The sequence below is a fragment of the Micropterus dolomieu genome, linkage group LG21, assembly GCF_021292245.1.
Source record: "Micropterus dolomieu isolate WLL.071019.BEF.003 ecotype Adirondacks linkage group LG21, ASM2129224v1, whole genome shotgun sequence".
Lineage (NCBI taxonomy): Eukaryota > Metazoa > Chordata > Actinopteri > Centrarchiformes > Centrarchidae > Micropterus > Micropterus dolomieu.
The window spans coordinates 1235775-1257010 of record NC_060170.1 but is presented as its reverse complement, the minus strand read 5'-3'; the positions used below and the strand labels follow the sequence as shown (position 1 = coordinate 1257010).

At 40.2% G+C, this 21236-nt stretch overlaps 1 protein-coding gene across 1 annotated transcript in view; it reads left to right on the top strand.

Annotated features, from left to right (window-relative positions):
• The window catches only part of LOC123959768, a 28454-nt gene extending 11864 nt beyond the window's left edge, over positions 1-16590 (top strand). The window contains exons 6-10 of the mRNA XM_046034035.1: positions 1478-1485; positions 2115-2196; positions 4829-4908; positions 5014-5113; positions 11589-16590. Of these exons, the coding sequence (XP_045889991.1) occupies positions 1478-1485; positions 2115-2196; positions 4829-4908; positions 5014-5113; positions 11589-11660 (342 nt within the window). The 3' untranslated portion in view covers positions 11661-16590. The remainder of the gene's footprint in view (positions 1-1477; positions 1486-2114; positions 2197-4828; positions 4909-5013; positions 5114-11588) is intronic.
• The last annotated feature ends 4646 nt before the right edge of the window (positions 16591-21236 follow it).

Sequence of the window (21236 nt, the reverse complement as noted above, 5' to 3'; positions counted from 1 at the left end):
TTAGCTTAGCAGCTAGCGATGGCTTCTCCTTCTCCCTCTCTCTCTCCTACTTTCTCCTGCTCGTTGTGTCAGATGTTCAGTTACTCCTCTGCCTCCTTTAGCGGTAATGGTACGTTTAATAAGTGTAGTTTATTTTTAGACATGGAGGCGAGGCTCAGTGATTTAGAAGTCCGGCTCCGCACCTTGGTAGATCAGTCTTTAGCTACTGTAGCTAGCCAGTCCCCGGTAGTCGGTGCTGAACGGCCTGAGTTAGCCTCTGGTAGCCGTCCCCCGGCAACTCCTCAGCAGCCAGGAAGGGGAGGCTGGGTGACTGTCCGAAGGAGGAATAGTCGTAAGCATTCAAAGTCCACGGGTCACCATCAACCTGTTCATGTCTCTAACAGATTTTCCCCACTCAGCGACACACCCGCTGAGAAACCAACCCTGATCATTGGCAGCTCCATTTTGAGAAACGTGAAGTTAGCAAAGCCAGCGGCCATAGTTACAGTGAGGAAAATAAGTATTTGAACACCCTGCTATTTTATAAGTTCTCCCACTTCGAAATCATGGAGGGGTCTGAAATTGTCATCGTAGGTGCATGTCCACTGTGAGAGACATAATCTAAAAAAAAAAAATCCAGAAATCACAATGTATGATTTTTTAACTATTTATTTGTATGATACAGATGCAAATAAGTATTTGAACACCTGAGAAAATGTTAATTTGGTACAGTAGCCTTTGTTTGCAATTACAGAGGTCAAACATTTCCTGTAGTTTTTCCCCAGGTTTGCACTGCAGGAGGGATTTTGGCCCACTCCTCCACACAGATCTTCTCTAGATCAGTCAGGTTTCTGGGCTGTCGCTGAGAAACACGGAGTTTGAGCTCCCTCCAAAGATTCTCTATTGGGTTCAGGTCTGGAGACTGGCTAGGCCACGCCAGAACCTTGATATGCTTCTTACAGAGCCACTCCTTGGTTATCCTGGCTGTGTGCTTCGGGTCATTGTCATGTTGGAAGACCCGGCCTCGACCCATCTTCAATGCTCTAACTGAGGGAAAATCTGGCAATACATGGCCCCGGCCATCCTCTCCTTAATACAGTGCAGTCGCCCTGTCCCATGTGCAGAAAAACACCCCCAAAGCATGATGCTACCGCCCCCATGCTTCACAGTAGGGATGGTGTTCTTGGGATGGTTCTCTCACACAGTTAGTGGAATTATGACCAAAAAGTTCTATTTTGGTCTCATCTGACCACATGACTTTCTCCCATGACTCCTCTGGATCATCCAAATGGTCATTGGCAAACTGAAGACGGGCCTTGACATGTGCTGGTTTAAGCAGGGGAACCTTCCGTGCCATGCGTGATTTCAAACCATGACGTCTTAGTGTATTACCAACAGTAACCTTGGAAACGGTGGTCCCAGCTCTTTTCAGGTCATTGACCAGCTCCTCCCGTGTAGTTCTGGGATGATTTCACACCTTTCTTAGGATCACTGAGACCCCACGAGGTGAGATCTTGCATGGAGCCCCAGTCCGAGGGAGATTGACAGTCATGTTTAGCTTCTTCCATTTTCTAATGATTGCTCCAACAGTGGACCTTTTTTCACCAAGCTGCTTGGCAATTTCCCCGTAGCCCTTTCCAGCCTTGTGGAGGTGTACAATTTTGTCTCTAGTGTCTTTGGACAGCTCTTTGGTCTTGGCCATGTTAGTAGTTGGATTCTTACTGATTGTATGGGGTGGACAGGTGTCTTTATGCAGCGACCTCAAACCGGTGCATCTAATTTAATTTTATTTTATTTTTTGCATTTAAAGGATGCTTATTTATTATTATATTGAGCATTTATTTATTTATGTATTTATTTCTTAATCTGTCAGGATTAGTCCTCCATAGTCTAAAACCCAAAGATACCAATTTAAACAAAGTCAATACACATCCCAAACATAACAAAAGAAATATTTTGCTTTGCTGGGATTTTTTTCTACTTAAAATGTATTTCTCTGTCTACCACTGGTAATATCACAAAGACACAGCAATGCATGTCAGTCATTTCCAAATGCATTCAGAAACATCAGAAATTAAGTGCTGTATACCTCTTGATTTTGGATTAACCATCTGGTGTGTCCTTATTGTTTACAGATTGCAGAAAGGTATACGTCTAACTCAAAAGCTGGACTACCCTGTATATGGACTGATGAGAGTCCAAACCTTTGACAATTTGGTGAGTGGAAAATGTTGTTGTGTTTATGTTACAATGTCGGATGTTCTTATTAAATGTTGCCAAAGTTTAAAACAATGAGGTAAACGTGTAAAAGAAAATCTCAAGCTGCAGACTGCTCTGAATACTAGGTTTCCAACATTTTTTTCTACTTTACTGCCGAGCTGATATCAGATCAGCACAGCATGCCCATGAAGTACAGGGCAGCCCATCCACCTGCTCAGCCAGAAGGTGTACAGAACAAAATTTTCTTTCTTGACATTTTGTGAGTTTATTTTGTTTACTAGACAAAAAAAGCTAAGAGACCTTGAGCCTTTCCGAAACTACACCCTCACAGCCAAATTGAGCTCCCTAACCCGCGTATGGTTTAAATACAGCGGACAACTTTCGGACAAACTACCCTCTCCACCCCCCCAGCATAAATAGGATCAGATGTTACCGCTGCACTCACTGCTATAATATGTGTATCAAATCAACAACAGTTGTATTAAGATTATTGATGTTGAGGAAAAGTGTTTTTTGCAATGACGAAACTGAAAGCATTTGTCATTCATTTTGTGTTTGTGTCAAATATTTCTTTAAGAACATGACTTTAGATTTACAAAAAAGAAATATTTTCTGAAAAGATTGATATTCATTGTGAAGAAAAGCCTATATATTTGAACCTCTTTATCTTAGCCTATATGAAAAATATTACATTCACAAATACCTGTCAATATAAGTCCTTCATTATATTGAAGCATTATATAGATAAAAAAATTTAACAGTTAAAATGTATAAAGACTTAGGCTAACTAATTTTCTTTAATGCCTTTGTTGCTTGTTACGTGATCCCCCTGTGTATCATGTTGTGTCATGTTCTATTATTCTGTTGTTCACTGTAGGTTTGTTTTGGCTGAAGATTTTCGTATGAGATGAATACGATTCAATAAAAACAACAGTTGTATTATCTATCAGACATGATAATTTTTTATTAAACACAATGTTGTTAATCTGTGAATGGTGAGATGAAATGTTAGTGTAGTTTCGGAATTTAAAAATCCTACATGTTAAACGGCGAAGTCACACGGATTTCACATTGAAAGAAAGGTCCCCCATCGTGCGGCAAAGGGTGTTATACACCTTCAACAAGCCGGGATCAGTGCTCACTTGGCATTGGAGGGTTTAACAACACATTACCACTCAGCAATCATTGGTTTCGGATGGCACTCAAGGTGGTGGACCCACCACATGAATGCGCAAACGGAGTGGAAGAAGGTAGGGAGAGGGAGTAGCAAGCAGTTTCAGAAAGGCCCCTTGTGTAATGTTGCAAACTTGCTGCTCGCACACATCTAAAAGCTTAATCTAAGGGGGCTGTGGCCTGAACTATACTGGAACATTGCATCTTGAGGTACAAAGTGGAATTACAAGACAGGAAGGGCCAGGGCTAGCTAGTTAGCATGCTATCGTCATAGACATCTTAATGACATAACATCAGAACTGTTACTTCTTCACATGTTCAAATCAAATGTTAATTATTTTCTTAATGTTTTAAACTCTTAAATCTCTTAAATTCTTACACATTGCACATTTAATGTCATTTAAATAGTTGCTAGTGGCACTTCTGTAAGGAAATTACTCACTAATAATACATCACTGCCCAAAGCATTTTGATGTTAACTGTATACTTAACCTATATAATATCGTACACAAACCTGAAAGCAACAATTCATAACACAAGTTATCTCCTTGCACTTTTCATTTAGAACAGGTCTAGACTGTTCTGTAATATAGTTATGGTCATAGAGTGGTAACAACTGTTTGCAAAAATGCCAGTCCAGCTGCACCTCCACATTTACATTTACTCATTTGGCAGACGCTATAATCCAAAGTGACATTTGTTAAAGTTACATTTGAGCATCAATAAAGTGAGAATAAAGTGACAATAGATACTAGTAAGAGATAGTAGTAAAAGTTAACGAAATAGTGCAATCAAGACAAGTGAATTGTAAGGAGATAGAAGAAGAGCACAGGAAGTGCATGTTAGAAGTTAGGGGTTAGAGGTGTTATAAGAGGAGGTGTTCTCAGAGGACTTTTCAGGAGCTTCATGAAGTTAAATGTAAATGTAAATGCTCCGTACTTGTATAGCGCCTTTCTAGTCTTTTCGACCACTCAAAGCACTTTTACACTACATCTGCATTCACCAGTCACACACATTCATACACTAAGTGCTCAAACGGAAACTAACATTCACACACATTCATACATTGGCGGAACAGCCAGTGCTGTTCTATTGTGAATACCATCACATTGAAATGAACTAAATCTGTGTTTTGTCAGTTCAAAACTCTCAGAGCTCTTTTAACAAAAAATGAATATACCAGCATATCCTAATATCTCAACTGAATTCTTTTTTGGGTTGGACACCTGCTTAACATTGTTAACAATTTCATGCTGGGTATCACTAGCCATTTACAGCAAGCTAGCTGTATCTGCCTAGCACCAAAAAAGGACAAATGCACCTGTCCTTTCAGCAGTTTCAGAACTTGAACATGTGCAGTAGGGACACGTGTTGAAAAGTGAGTGTCATCTGAACAGTGTGACTGGATATGGATGAATACCACAGACCTTCTTTTGTCCCCTCTGCTCTGTTCCAGTCTGGGGACAAGAAGCTGGCCCAAAATGCCCAGATGTACCACTACCAGCACCAGAAGCAGCAGATGCTCTCCCTGGAGAAGTGAGTCACCCTGTGAGCCCAGCCCTGCCTCATCGAATCTGTGTTATCCTCTGAATATTTTATGATGTGTGTGTGTGTGTGTCTGCGTGCCTCTGACCTCTGCAGACACAGGGATGAGCCAAAAGTTCCTGACTCAGGAGCATCGACAGATGAGGAGAACGAGGATGGAGATTTCACAGTATATGAGTGTCCTGGATTGGCACCTGTGAGTAAACTCTTTCTTACTAATAGATAATAACTTGCATTATTATCTTTATTAAAAGTTATACTGTGTGTATGGTCAGGTCAACATAATCGTCTACATTTCTGAATTAAAAAAAGAAACCTTAACCAGAATTGAAGGATACAATTATGCATAATTATGTCATTGTAAGTCATGTAATTTATTCAGTTTAAATGTGCTAATCAGTATGTAATAAACAAAGAAAAGTGCCACCAACTCTGCAGCTTAAGTTTAGCTAGTTTGTTTGTACTTTCTGGCCTGCAATCTCAGCACTCAACAACCTTGTTTCCAGCTGCAGCAGGCATCGAAACAGCTCTGATAAACTACTTGTCCAGCATCAAACAACACACAATGTTGGTGATATTTAGCAATCAAATATTCTTTCTGAGGAGTTGTGGGATAAACTAAAAAAGAAAAATTTAAATAATTGATAACAAATAATAAGGTCATAATTAAACTTAAAGAATAAAAGGACATTGAAATATGCAAATTTAAAATGTAATATGATAATTTGAAAATTGTGACAAAATGACACTGACAAAAGTTACATTTAAAATGTAAAAGTTTAAATAGAAATTCTCAAACTGAAAGCTTATATTGTAAAGATGAAATTGAAAGGGCAATGAAAATAAGAAAAGGGAAACATCAAACAAACATGAAACTCAAAATGGGAAATGGAAAAGATCTTCCAATTACTGGGTGACCCATTATACCTCATGGGCCAAAGCTGCTCCTAATGGATGCTTTACATTATTTACTTCTACTTTGGCAGATCTGCTGCTGAAATTAGACAGATATGACAGTTCATCTGGCTGCCAACTCACAGCCACAGCTTTTTATTAACTATTATTACAGTAATACAGTTATGATTAAGCAGAGTTAGTCATTTGTTCTGCTGTCTTTAAAGAATCTGACTGTTAATTTTTTGAGGCAGCAAAATGATTTATATTAAAAAAGTGAAAATAGGCAAAACAATGCTGTTTTTTGTTACACTTTTTTTTTTTAATTTTTTTTTTATTATTTATTTATTACAGGGACAGTGTATATTCATAAACATTTCTGTCAATATGCCAGAATTAGCCTAAAGGCTATTTTTCATCTGCAGTCCCTAGACAGATGGTAAGATTACATAGTACATAGCACTAAAAAATTAAGATACATTTAGTAAAATATCTATTATATTAGAATATACAATCTAAACACATCAAAACAACAATCGGACAAACATCACGTAAAAACATGACACACACATAAGGAAAAAAAAGTCAACAGTGTGCGTCAAGAGCATGTGTAGTAATAGGTTAATGTTGACAGCTCTGATGATCAATAAGCCATTTTAGGATATATAAATGTTAAAATAAAAACAGAAGGTTCCTAGACCAGGTATTGACCCTGATCCCCCAAACAGGGGTTGACAACACTAAGCACTGATGCTAAGAGCAACACATTCTCACTCCCGACTCATAACATATTGAAGCTTGGTCAAGGCCCTTTGGCGTCGCTTTTTAACGCTCTGGGTACCCCTTTTGCATCATTTTTAGACTTTAGGGCTCTGTAGTCAAGTTAGCAATGCTTAGCAACAACAAAAATGCAACATCCGACAACAATAATTATGTAACATCCGTTTACACTTTCAAAATAAAACGCTAGCGTCCCGAAACTTCACCATTTTGAAACAGCACGTTATTAAAGTTAAGGTTAGGTTTAGACACAAAAAGTACTTGGTTAGGTTTACGCAACAAAACTACTTGGTTATGGTTAGGAAAAGATCATGGGTTGGGTTAAAATAACTACGTACGTCAGTTAACACGTAAGTTAACTTACGTCACTTGTGTAACTTACCCAATTTACGTAACTTGCCTAACTTAATAATAACCTAATAAAAATATTTAATGTTGACTTTCTGTTTCACACGGGACACGAACACCGCTCTCCTGGTTCAGAGTCTGGGTTCTGGCCCTCCATATACCCCAACCACCTCCTTACTCAGTCTTTTTTGTTAAATATCATACACCTACCTTTACCGTCAAAAAGGGACGCTACAGGGCTTCCCCCAATGCGATGAACTATGATGATGTAGGGATCCCCAGTGCGTTACAAACTGATGCCGATGGGTCTTGACCATGAATTAGAATCAGTATCAGAATCAGCTTTATTTGCCAGGTATGTGTACACATACGAGGAATTTGACTCTGGATTGTACATTGCCCTCCATGTGTTTACTTACAATACAATAATAATACAAAAATACAATAATAAAATCACACACAGGCTACAGTAGAGAGAGCACATATATACACACTATGAACAAAAACAATACAGACAGATTGAGACAATAGTACAATGAGTGCAAAGGATGCTGGAGTAAAATTATTATCATTATTAAGTACATGTCGGAGGTGGATAAAGGTACACATACACATAGATGCATACTTGTATTCATGTACACAGTGTGATGAAGCACAGTGCAAAGGATGTTGGAATAAATAAGTATTGCAGGTGTTATGTACTTGAGGTAGGTGGATTTGGTATACAGTATATACAATATACAAAATGACAATATGAACAGTATGAACAACTCTGAAATAGAGAATGATGAAATGAAGTGGTAAACAGGTGGCTGATTAGAGACAGAGTTACTGGGTTATTGCACAGGAATTGTTCCTGACACCGTGAGTCAGAAATCAGATGTTCATCAGAGTGATGGCTTGTGGGAAGAAACTGTTTCTGAGTCTGTTGGTTTTGGCGTACAGTGCTCTGTAGCGCCTACCAGAGGGGAGGAGCTGGAACAGGTTGTGTCCGGGGTGACATGGATCTGCAGTGATGTTTCCTGCCCGTTTCCTGACTCTGGAAATGTATAAGTCCTGAATGGAGGGCAGGTTTGCACCGATGATCTTTTCTGCAGTCCTGACTGTCCGCTGTAGTGTGCTCCTATCCTTTTTGCTGGCAGATCCAAACCAGACAGTGTTGGATGTGCAGAGGACAGACTGGATGGCTGTGTAAAAGTGGATCAGTAGCTCCTTAGGCAGGTTGAGCTTCCTGAGCTGGCGCAGGAAGTACATCCTCTGCTGGGCTTCTTGATGATGGTGTCCGTGTTGGGCTCCCACTTTAGGTCCTGCTTCCAGATGTGACGAGTCAGGGAGTGAGAACGGGTTGCTCGAAGATAAAGACAGACATGGAACCTTGCTACATATGCTGTGAATCCCGACCTGCACGCTTTTATTTGACATGTTTTTAAAATGCCCACCATGTGATTTTCTGAATACCATATTCGGCTCCACATCTGAGCCATCGTGCACATGAAGACAAGCTGTTATGAACATTAGATTGAAATGCAGGACTCAGGGACAGGGAATGAAAAGTCTGTATTGTATGGGGGTTAGATGAGAGACTGATTGGAGATCCCTAGGCAGTTGACGTTTGGTAATAATGACAGAGGATATGGTGTGGGCAGTGATGAATGGGTAAGTGTGGCTTGCTGCCTGGCAAAAGGCAAATGGGAGCCAGGGAAGTAGGCAGTGATCCTGAGGGTTGAGAAACAAAGGTCAGTCAAAAGGAAAACACTAGGGAACAACAATCTCCATCAAGGGCTAAAGTTTCAGAAATGTTTGGTCGAGGTGTAGGGGATGAAATAACTTTCCCTTTATAAATCACACTCCACCTGGAAATGTGCGCACGTGGATCAGCCTCATATCCAGCCCTCTAAACTCCCCCGTTCAGCCATAATTAGTCAACACAAAGCATTCATGAATATCGATGCACATGGCTACCAGAAAACCCCAGAGTGGTTATAGCCTACTTGGCGTGGTTTCGTAGGGTTGGTCTGTCTAGATCTAGATCAAAGAGGCTCTAGGTAATCTAAATCGGCGTATTAGCCAGTCGTCATCATGGACCAAGAAATCTTCATGGTCCCTGAACACTTGTTCCCTCCTAGTTCTTCTTCTGTCCTCTGCAGTGTAAGTGCATCCAGAATCAGAATACTTTATAAATGTGAATATTTACAGTAATATACAGTATTAACAGAAGTGTAATGATAAATAAATAGTGTAATAATAATAATAATAATGAGTGTCTTAACTAACCCAAGTAACAGAGAACGTTGCACCATATGTCAGTTTCACTACAAGGTGCAGCTAGTGACTAAAGCTGATGATACATGGATCATCCAGCATGTTGTGTGAAGATGACTCCCTGGCACACTGCCTTTTTTCTGGGTGTCAATATGCAGCTCACTGCACTGTATGAAAGATACGGAGCCTATATGAAAGCAGTTGTGTTTCAGATTATGCTCGCTCATGAGTTCAAGCAAGCACACATACGTGCACACACCTGGCTGCAATGTTAATACAGGTAGACTTTACCTACTTTATTTTAGTCTGTCATAATTATTACATTTAGGTACCCTATACTCAAAACGTGTGGCGATATCTACCCAGACAAATAGAGTGAAAATTGTTACCTTATGTTTATTGAATAAATTCTATAGGTTGTTTCTTAGAGTGTATAAGCTTTATCAAAGAGGAAAGTCTACTCTTAAATGTGGAGATGGTGTCTGCCTCCTGAACCCAAACTGGAACCTGGTTCCACAGGAAAGGAGCTTGATAGCTGAACGCTCTGGCTCCCATTTTACTTTTGGAGACTCTAGGAACCACAAGTAACCCTGCATTCTGGGAGCGCAGCGCTCTGGTGGGGTAGTAAGGTACTATGAGCTCTTTAAGATAAGATGGTGCCTGACCAATAAGAGCTTTGTAGGTGAGAAGAAGGATTTTAAATTCTATTCTGGACTTTACAAGAAGCCAAAGCAGAGAAGCTAAGACAGGAGAAATATGATCTCTTTTCCTGGTTCCTGTCTGTACACATGTACAAAGTTATTCGAGCAAACTGATAATAAAACAATCTGCTGTAATCTAGCTTTGAAGTAACCAATGGTGTGGACTATTTTTTTCCAGATCATTTTGTGATGTTGTGGAAATAAGAGACTAGCAGCTTCTCTTTTTGACTATACCTCTGTGTGCCATTTATCCACAAAAACATAACAACATGGTGTTGATACAAGTTCCTCTTAAAAACCAACTGGCTCTGCTGTTGCCATGGCTACCCACAGACACCTTCAAGTGTGTGAGTCAACATCACACAACCTCCCATGCAAAACACCCTCTACCAACAGGATCTGGTTGTCCATAAGGAGTTCACTATAATATTATAACACAATTTAAAGCAATCTATTAAAACTACTGTACAAGCTGCAGAAGATTAAGCCAAACGTAAAATGTTACAGAATATGTAAACTGGGAGTTGGCAGCCAAATGAGCCGTCATATCTTTCTAATTTCAGCAGCGGATGTGCCAGATAGAAGCAGAAACTTGTGTACAACAACATGTGTGTAAGAATAAGATTAGATTACACTTTATAAGAAGATATAATTAGCGAACTGAAATAGGTAATTACCGATCATGTAAAAATATTAAGTGTCAATGTCTAAAGAAAAAGTCCTGAATCTTGTGGTGTATATTGATCCAGTGGTTACAGAATCAGCTGTGTCCAACTGTGACCCAGTGAGCGCTTCTGGAAAAACTACAGCACCAAACACTGATCCAAAGCTGTGACACTAAGTGGTCCTTCACTGTGATGTCCAATTATCTGACTGTTATCTATTCAATTCAATTTTATTTATATAGCGCCAAATCACAACAACGTGATTTCTGTGACATGGACAGGAAAAGTTAGAACACTTTCATCAAGTTGAAGCCATTGCCTTATAAATAATCATCCTTCCTCCGACCCTGCTCACTCTATTTGCACCATTTTCTCAGTTTTGCACCACAATATCAGTTTCATTACCTTTATCCAAATTTAACTGTTTACTATTTAATTCTGTTTTGAAGATCTTGGACGGTTCTCCAAATAGGTTTACAGGTCCATCCAAATTTTGTTAGTTGCACCTGTACACTTTTGGAATGGTGTAGTTTTTCAGCACACCTGTGTCTAGTTTGGGAGAAAACACATTTTCTGTAACTTGTAGGACGTATGTGACAATTCATATTTTTATAAGAATTAATTTGAATTTGAAATCCAATGGCAAAGTTTGATGAATGCCCAGACTTACAGGTGCAGCTCAAAAACTTTGATTTTTTTCTCCTGTAGAAATGATAATATAATGTAAAACCTATTTAAATTCATATCAGTAAAAACATATCAAAACAAATTTCAGTTTACGATATTCTCTGATCCGACACCCAACCATAAAACATAGTACTGTAGCATTTTACTTCCATGAACAGTGAATAACATGAGTAGATGCTACTAATAAAGTTACTGTTGCTGGATGGATGTTGTGTGGTATAATTTTTTTCTGCTATACTCTCTGTATGTACTGTGATTTGTGTTATATTTAACATGTTCTATAGACCCACAAGTGCAAGCATGGCCTGAACTGTCCCTCTCTGTCTATCTTTAGACTGGGGAAATGGAGGTGAAAAACCCTCTGTTCGACGACTCCACCCTTTACTTTCAGAAGTTCTACAAATAAACCTGGACATTGAGAGGTTTCACACTCCGAACGCAGCACTTGTGTGTGCATATAGTTGAATTTACACATATACACACACTGTGCTGAGTCCAATCATTTTAATGGACAGGGTGGAGAGTGTAAGGTACATGGAGGAGGACTGGGATGAGGAGTGAAGCATTCATGGACATTTAAAGGAGGTCACAGGACTGGTTTCATGACTGAATATGGGACCAGTGCCTCCCATTCTACTGCAACAGTCTGTCCTTTTTTACGCTATCACTATTTTTGTTATTATTTTTGTTCACAAATCCACAATCAGCCAACATCTAAGAACTCAGAATGATTTCTGTCAAGTAGCAAACACTCATATTGAATAAAATATCCTGTTAATAGAACTGGTTCCAGTACAGGGACAGTTCCTGATTCCACTGAGCTGAAGCTGAAAGTATTTCAGTTCATTGATAGAGCTTCATGAATATCCATGTTTATTAATTAGTAAATAAACACTGCTTTCTTTGGTTTAATTTAAGTATTTTTTAAAGATGTGATATGTGTTTAATATTTCATGATAACACCTCCGTGCAGCACCGTGATCTTTATCAGTATGTTATGCAGCCATTGTGTTCTCAGTCTACTTCATCTATGCATGTTTTGATGATGCTGTGTTATGAAATCTGATAGTCAATATGCATTTACAGCAAAGTGCTAATGGTTATTATATGCCTATATCACTGGTGTCACAATTCTCCAAATTCATGATTCAATTAGACTTTTGATTTAAAGGTCACAATTAGAATCAATTTTCAATTTGGAAAAAAGTTCAGCACTGACTGCTATGCCATTGATAGACTTTTGAGTCTTGATTTGTAAAGCTCAACATATCATTGGTTTTATGCCCTGACAACTAGGCCTGGGTATCGGTACTCTTTATTTCTTAACTTTAACGTATCGTCCAAAATAGCCCAGTACTGAGTAGTATGAAAACGTCTCCAATCAAACAAGTACTACATTCAATCCTTCTTGTAACCAGATCAGGAAAAATTGTATGGTTTTGCAGCCAAACACACAAGCAACACACCGAGAGAAAGAGAAGGGAATGCCTCTTCTTTTCTTGTATTTCTTATGTGCCTGCATGCGCTTGTAAGCCTAGATCATGATTGATTTTAACAGCCCCTCACCATTGGCTGCGGTTTCAGGCATGTTCAACATTGTTGAAAGTTTATTACCACAAGCTTGGCTTTGTGTTTGTTTCATCTTCTCATATCCTTTAACACTACTCTGTACAGTTTTATTTGCAATTCACATCACTTGTCACTGATCGATCATTGCCTTCCATCATATCAAGTCAACGCTCAGATGTAGTGAGAGTGATCGGCTGGATGTGCAGGCTTTCTTTTCCTTTACTTGCTTCTTAAGAGTCTTTAGTGCAGTATAGTGACATGTATGAGCTCACTCCTTACTCGTTTTCTACTTCTTACTGTCGTCTATTGAAGGAGGTCTGCGACTCACTACTAAAGGACAAAGGCGAGTGAGTGTCATGAAAGGTGGCATCATATAAAGTTTTTTATTTGTTTTATTATTTATTACTACTACTATGGCATTTTACTCAAGGAATCAAATGTTTTGTACCCTATTGGTATCGGTATCACTTTAAGGCTACTAATTTTGGTACTGGTATTGTAATATTTTAAACAATACCCAGCCCTACAGACAAATTTCATGTTGATTTGTGTGGTACAGCCTACAAACTGTAGTTGCCACACCTGTGACCTCAGGGAAGCAGGAAGATTCTGTTCCAGTTTTTTCTCTGTCATCTCCGACTCCAGCAGTAGCCATGGTGTTTTTTTTTCTTCAGACGTGCACCTGACACACAAAATTAGGCAGGGGTGGAGAGAAAAATGTCGAAATCGAAAGCTCTTATCTTTTTAGAGATAGCTCTAAATGAAAGAAATTGTGACACCCCTAATATATATCCGGTATATATACTTTATACTTATATATGACTTGAATGATTACGAAAGAATTTGATACTTCATTACCTAGAACTCTGAAACAGAGCGAGTCCATCCTGTGTATATGGTATCTGACTAACATGGCTTGTCCACATGGTTTTGTGATCTGTAAATAGCTGCTAATGTGTACAGGGAAGATATCTTACCTCTCACTCAGTGTGTGTGCAAACATCTTCCCCTAAAGAGTGCTTTGTCAAATACTGAACTGTTATTGCTTCCGTATTGTTCACTATATTTGCAAGGTTCCTATATACATGTGGAAAGGACAGGAAATGTCTCAGAGAAGTAATGATGTCCTGGTTTTGAAAACATATTTGACCCATTTGTTATTGTGCATATAGTTTTTAATTGAAATGTAATAGTTTTGTAGATAAGGGGTAAGCAGAGAGTATCCGCACACTATGACATACATAACCGGAACATTTATTAGAAGTCAGGCAACATTTCAATCCTAATACCAAGTCTTCACCAGGAAAAACATGAGAAAATGGCAGTATAAAACTGATTAGATCATGCTGAAGTCAAGGACAACCAATCAAGCAAAATGACTTCAATAAATACTGACAAGACATTGTCATAAAGCAAATCATTATCATAGAAATCACAAACATCAATACATAGACAATATTTTAAAGTAAAAAAAAAAAGAGGAAACAGAGAATAATATCACAACATTGTCTGAGATAAAATACACCCCACTGGCTGGAGGAATAATGGGAACAGGAGAAAGGAAAAATTGCCCAGAAATATGAGACATACATATAATCTTTACAGTTACAGAAGGAGCTGCCATCATTTTTTTTCTTTGAATACGTCAAAGCTGCCAATTTTAAAATTGAACTTAGCCAAATTTGCAGATTTTACAGTACAGTCAGTCATCTTCTGTACCCACTTATCCATGCAGGTTCGCAGGGGGCTGGGGCCAATCCCAGCTGGCATAGGGCAAGATACAGCCTGAACAGGCCGCTAGTCCGTCACTTGACACAGTATACATTTTGCAGTACATGCTTGGGAAAATGTAAAGCTATGGTAGGTAACATTGGAGAAACTGGGACGAGACAACTAAATTCCCTTCAGGCTTTCCTCCATAGCCACAGGTTAGCCAGTCATTTCATTTGGACTGAATACACAATCTAACTTTGTCTTTCCCAATAACAATGTTATTGCCAAAGCCTGATCACGACTGGATGAACATAACTAATAGTAGAGACACTGACATTTTATAATGATGCTACCAGCACTGTTACCCATATGAAGGATTGGATTGGTGCACATTTCAAGTTTGTTTAACTTGGAAATACAAGAAATGCTGCCTTATAAATGCAAGTTAACTCAGCTTTAAGATTGCATTTGTTTTAATTCACAGGTTCATAAAGTTGATGTAACTTCTAGTTGTCTCAATATTGTTTTTTTAGTTGATAAACATTTTTATTACTTGTTTCTTCATACTTTGAGTTACAACAAATAATTATATTACTTTATAAATGCAAGAAAACTTCTCTTAACTAGTCTTAACTATTCTAATAAGTTAAAAGAACTTAACCACATTTATATTACGTTCCATTCTAAGTTGAGAGGATTTAAATGTGTTTCAATTTACATGTATAAGTTGTCAGGTACACCCTCCACCGGCAATATACACAAAATACCACAAAATTTTCTATATTTGGTTGGAATTTAAATACGTGACTTATCTGCAGTGTATAATTAGTTAAGTGCATGCATCACATTTGTTATTTATTTTCAACTAACAACTTACATTACAGGGTGAGAGTGTGAGTATGAGTGGTTGTTTGTCAATGTATGGCCCTGTGATGGACTGGCGACCTGTCCAGGGTGTACCCCGCCTTTTGCCCGATGTCAGCTGGGATTGGCTCCAGCCCCCCGCGACCCTGTACACAGGATAAGCGGTTGATGATGGATGGATGGATGAACTTACATTACAGTTCAATCAACACACACGTATCTCACAAAAGTGTCAAATAGTCAACCAAAGGATTTAATCCAAATTTAACTTTCGGAAACAGTTCAGAGCTCGAAAACCTGCCAGAGCTCTTTGGGTTAAAAAGAAGTAAGTGAACATAACTAAATGGGGCTTTAATGATTTACAGTGTGCATCCCTAATGGATATTCTCTGCTTTTCCTTTTAGTGAAGCTGCTATCCTCACCTGGCGTAAATACTGTATGACTGGATGTGACTACCTGTCTGTATTTTGTAGACAGTCATATTGCCCCACTGTATCACAGATCACAGATTGTATTACACACCCAGGATGATCTTTAGTGACAGCGGTTTGGCAGGGTAGCAGTGCAGGAACCCAGGATGTAACTGTGACCTCCCGCTGTCGTCTCTCAGGAAAGCCGCCCTCCATGGCTCCTCTTCAGCCTGCTCCCACTGTCTCAGCTTCTCAGCTCCCCGCAGTGAAGGAATATGTTAAACTGTACTTGACCTGCCCGAATACACATACATGAGTATCAATGTAATCATGTAAAAAGAAATATCTACAACAGATAACAGGGAATATTAACAATGGAAATGTTTAACTGTGTTGTAAAGACTGTTTTACTCAAATCTACTGAGGTGTGGATCAAAATGAAGGACAGTTTATTGGTTGGAGGGACGAGGGATTACCAGAAATTCTCATGTTGTTTACCTTTTTTAAATGTTCTATAGCTCTGCTTTCCCTTAACCAGGGCTGAGAGCTAAACAAATGCCAAGCTGGTTGTCTTGTTTTGGTCATTCTCTCTCTGATGATGGGAGGGTCTCGTAAAGGAACTCTAAAACAAGTAACTACCTAAGCTAGCTATCTTTGATACAGACTGTTTTCAGACTAAACATAATGAGTTCTATACACTTTACCACAATGTATAGCATGCCTGTGGATATACCAGAGCTGAAATGAAAGAAATAAATATTTATATAATCTAAGGTGAAACATTGTTTGTTGTGGATTTTTTTTTTTTTTTTAATTTTTGAAAACATTTCTGTCGTTTCAAACCCAAATGTTTTAGATAAGCCACAACACATTGTCCATTGGCACTATTTCTTTAGTAGAACATACTGTTCCAAATAAATCAGTTAACAGCATGTTTTACTGAGAAACCAGGACATTGCTTCTGGAAAGACACACTGCTTTTTACATTTTTTTTCATTGTGTTACACCCCACCTTTTGGGAGAAAACCTTTTTATATACAGTCTATGGAGAAAACACATTTTCTCTAATATTTTTACAAGAATTTAATTTGGATTTGAAACCCAACGGAAAATTTTGATGAACGCCCAATAGCTAATAGAATAGATTAATAGATATTGTTAGTTAGTTAGTTAATTAGTTTTAATAATGGCATTGCACTTTGATGCTCTGTGGGGTCCTGTGTGGGTGTGGCCTATTTGCTATTTGTCTCCCTCTTCCTTGTAGAGGAAGAGCTGATTGCAGTAACTCTGGGCACCTGCGCTAATTGCCCTGTAGAGTATTTAACGCTTTATTGTCATTCATTCCACAGGTTACACCTTACCTTGGTTTCTGGACATGTTGCTTTAGTTGATAGTTATTATTTTTCTTTACATTACAACACCCTCACACACATTTTCCATGCAACCAACTTCCTGACCTGACTGAAACCACTGATGTTCATACCCCATACTTGTTCACCTTTACTTTGGCACCACCCATAATTTGGTTAATTTTGGTTTAATAAACATATTTTGTTAAACTTTTGTTGTGGCCTTTTGAGCCAGGTCATAACAGCACTTTAAAGATATTTATGTGATTTCCATGAACTGTTCTGAATTCTGTACTTTGAAATATATAATAAAATATCAACAACATACTGCTGTTACAGCAACAGAAACCCAATAACACAATTGCATTGTTTTGGTCACCTACACTGTAAAAAAGGAGTCTGTGGTCGTGTACATTTGAATTAATGTATTAGGTAAAATACATTCAATATTTAATTATATTTCAAATAAAAATGTTCAGAATAAAATCCACCCATTGTAGTTAAATAAAACATAAGCATTATATTGATCTAATCCCAATGTGACGGCCCCTCTGCAGGGTGCATACTGCTGTTGTTGTGCTTTCTGTCTCCAGGGCTGCAGACCTGATTGGCAAGGTAATCAGCGGCATGGGACACACCTGGGCCCGGTGTGCCCCATGCATATAAGCCAGAGCAGCAGTCAGTCTTGTTGGACCTCCTCATTTCACAGCTTCCTTTGTTTGTTTGGTTTCTTGTCTTTGTTTTTACAGCACAACATCCATGCAGCACATTTTCACTCATCCACTCCCTACACTACTGACATTTCAGTAGTGATGGCCAAATGAAGCTTTTATGAAGCACTGAACCACTGGAGCCAATTGTTTCGAAAATGGGTTCATTACACAAAGCTGCCAGTGACCTCTCCTGGCGAAAAACAAGGCTGCAGTCAAATCAATCAAGGAGCAGTGTTGGAGAAATTACTTTGGTTCTGAAGCATCTTTGCTAAGATCACCCTTGGATTTTTAACTATCTTTGCTTTGAAAACTCTTTGATGCACACACACTAAGACTGAACATAATGTTCTATTTACAAATAAAAATTGATAAATGTATGTATTGTGTTGTTGACGAGAGAGTGCTTTGAAAATATGGAATAGGTTGGGTGTGCATGTGTAACTATGACAGGGGGTGATATTTGGGATGGGGAACACTAAAAGATTTTTATTGAGGTACATTATTTATTCAACAGTTTTTGGATTGATCCGGTTTCTTTTTTTGCTCACAACCTCTCCACACTTGGAAAACACTCGCTCACAAGGTACAGATGATGCTGGCGAGCATAAAAATTGTTTTGCAAGATTAAACAGATGAGGGTACACATTTTGATGGTTTCGCCAGTACGCCAGTGGGTCTTCTGATCTTTCCAGTGGTGAATCAGTCATGTACCGCTGCACCTCCACTGTAGCATCCGTTGTGGCATTCCTTGCCCTCTGAAAGGTTTCAATTTTATCAATTAACTATTTATAACTTTACCTGTGGATTTTCAACATTTTGCTGGTGTTGGTTGAGCTTATGTGGAGGGCTGATCCAACAGTGTCGAAAGGGTCAGTGCTTCTTGGTTCTCCATAGTCTCAAACTTGTTTTGCATCGCTGTCACAAAGTTCTATCTCACGCAGGCTCTGCCCTCTACTGGACTCTATGGGTACTACCTCCTCCAATCACACGCACGCACTTGCCCACTGAAATTATATCGTGCACGTAGCCAACCAATAGGACGTCTCTACCGATACGTGCGTGACGTATAAATAGCAGTGTCCCTACTGCCTCAGCATCCTTTTTTCTTCAGCAAACGGTGAACTGCTCACTGGAGTCGCCACTTCTAGAAAATTATCTTTGCACCCGGGCGAGGTGACCCATGTCCTGCCCGGACAAGTCCAGGCCCCCATCCCCCGCCAGCCGACCTGCGGCTGGGGAAAGGAGCGAACGGCCAAGTGACCATTATGGAGGGAGAGAGGCCTGCTGACGCTGCCACAATCCCCAGTCTGGTGTTGAAGACGCCATTGTTTTACATGTGCTGCTTGTGTAAAACTATGGTAAGGCTTCTGAGAATGTGGAAACTGTTTTTGGAGTATAACATGTTAATTACATTCCTCAAAGAGCTAAGTTAACTTCTCTCATCAAAGAGCTAACGTTAACTCCTGGGGTGAGGCTAAGGGTTTGACTTGCGGCCTTGTGTTCACAAAGCCACTGTTCTAACATGTGCTGCTTGTGTGTACACTGTGGTGATGCTTGTCAATGTTAAACTGTTTATTAGAAACATTACATTCTTAAAAGTGCTACACGACCAACCCCATCCCATTGAGCTAGCCATGTTGAACGCGCCGCTGCGCTCATCGATGCTAACGGTTCGCCACGCGGCCCACGCTGCTCTCCTGGTCAGAACCGAGTGAGAGGGTGGGTGAGGCCCAGGCATCCACTTTGATAGCCTGACCGTCGAGTCCGTGCGGCCATAATGGTCCGCTTCCACGACGTGACAGCTGAGAAACAAGCTGTTCTTACCGTGGAAACTGGGCAATGCAGCAGTGTACTGTAACTCTGTTTCCCAGCGCGCCCACGATGACTTGCACAGGCACGTTGCTAGCTCACCGGCGGTGAGCCGGCTATAGTGGACTAGCCTAGCTGCGCTGTGAGCGACATGCACAGAGGTCTTGCACCATGTACTTTTTGGTCCCCAAAAAGACAAGAGGCTTCTGAGCCATTCTGGATCTCCGCCACCTGAACAAGCATAATGGACAAGCCGCTGCAGCGAGCGGGGTATCTGGGGATTGTGCATTCTGGGGAACTGCAACACTCCAAGAGCGTATCTGTGCGTGTCGCTTGGTGGTCCACAGGCTGCTGCGGCAGAGCTGTCAGTGATGCTGCTGTTGGGCCTCAGGGCAGTAGTCTATGAGGTGGTCCCTCTGGGCTTGCTGCTGGTGAGACGGGAACGGTCGTTCGTCATTCTGGTAAAAGTGACGCTGCCTACAGTGACAGAGCCCTGGCCTGTACCTATGGTCTGGGGGGCTCTGTCACAAGGGTGAGGCTTCATATTCACAATGCTGTTGTTGGAGCCTCTCCAGGTTTTTCTCCTAAAACTGTGGAGAGGCAGACTCAGGCTGGTCTATCCGCTGAGGTCGCACAGACCATCCAAGTGGTCTCCACCGGTGTCGTGTCTCTTGGCACCTCAGTAAGACTTGCTGCTTGTGTTGGTAGCTCTAATATCTGCACCTTATGAGCCACTGGAGCAGTCCTCATTGAAAATACTATCTCTTGGACAGCCCTGCCCCTTGCTCTCACTTCTGCTAAGAAGTTGAGTGAGCTGTGTGCCTGTCGGTTCACCCCAGCTGCATGCTGGTTCTTAGTGTCCACAGTGCAGCCAGATTGAGACAACACACCTCCTTTGTTCTTACGAACATAAGGAGCATGTTCAGGTCCAGGACAATAAATCTGGATGCTTTCTACCCCCCTACCCCACTTAGGGTGCAGGGAGGTGAGAGTGCATCTGTTGTGTCCATGTGTGCTAGGCTAACATCCTATGTAGAGCACACAGCCCCCATTCGATGCACTGGTCAGCTCTTCGTCTTTTTCAGTGATAGTGCAGTCAGTATAACCCTGTCCAAGAAGAGCCTGGCCAGCTGGCTTTGTGAGTGCTTAGAGGCTTAGAGCCTGTGTGAGATAGAACGAAGGTTACGATATGGTAACCCTAGTTCTATAAGCACAGGCAGAGCCCTCTACCGATGAGCCTTGCCGCTCTGCTAAAGAGGCGGTCGGATGCTGCGGCAGCAGGGACACTGCTATTTATACGTCACGCACATATCAGTAGCGACGTCCTATTGGTCGGCTACATGCATGATAAAATTTCAGTGGGCAAGTGCGTGCATGTGATTGGAGGAGGTAGTACCCATAGAGTCCAGTAGAGGGCTCCGCCTGTGCTTATAGAACCTGGGGTACCAGATCGTAACCTTCATTCTGTCCCAGTTTAGCTGTGTTGGGGCTTATTTTTACCATTGTTTCATACAGGTATTGCATTAACATTTTTGTCATTGGGATAACCTTTGAC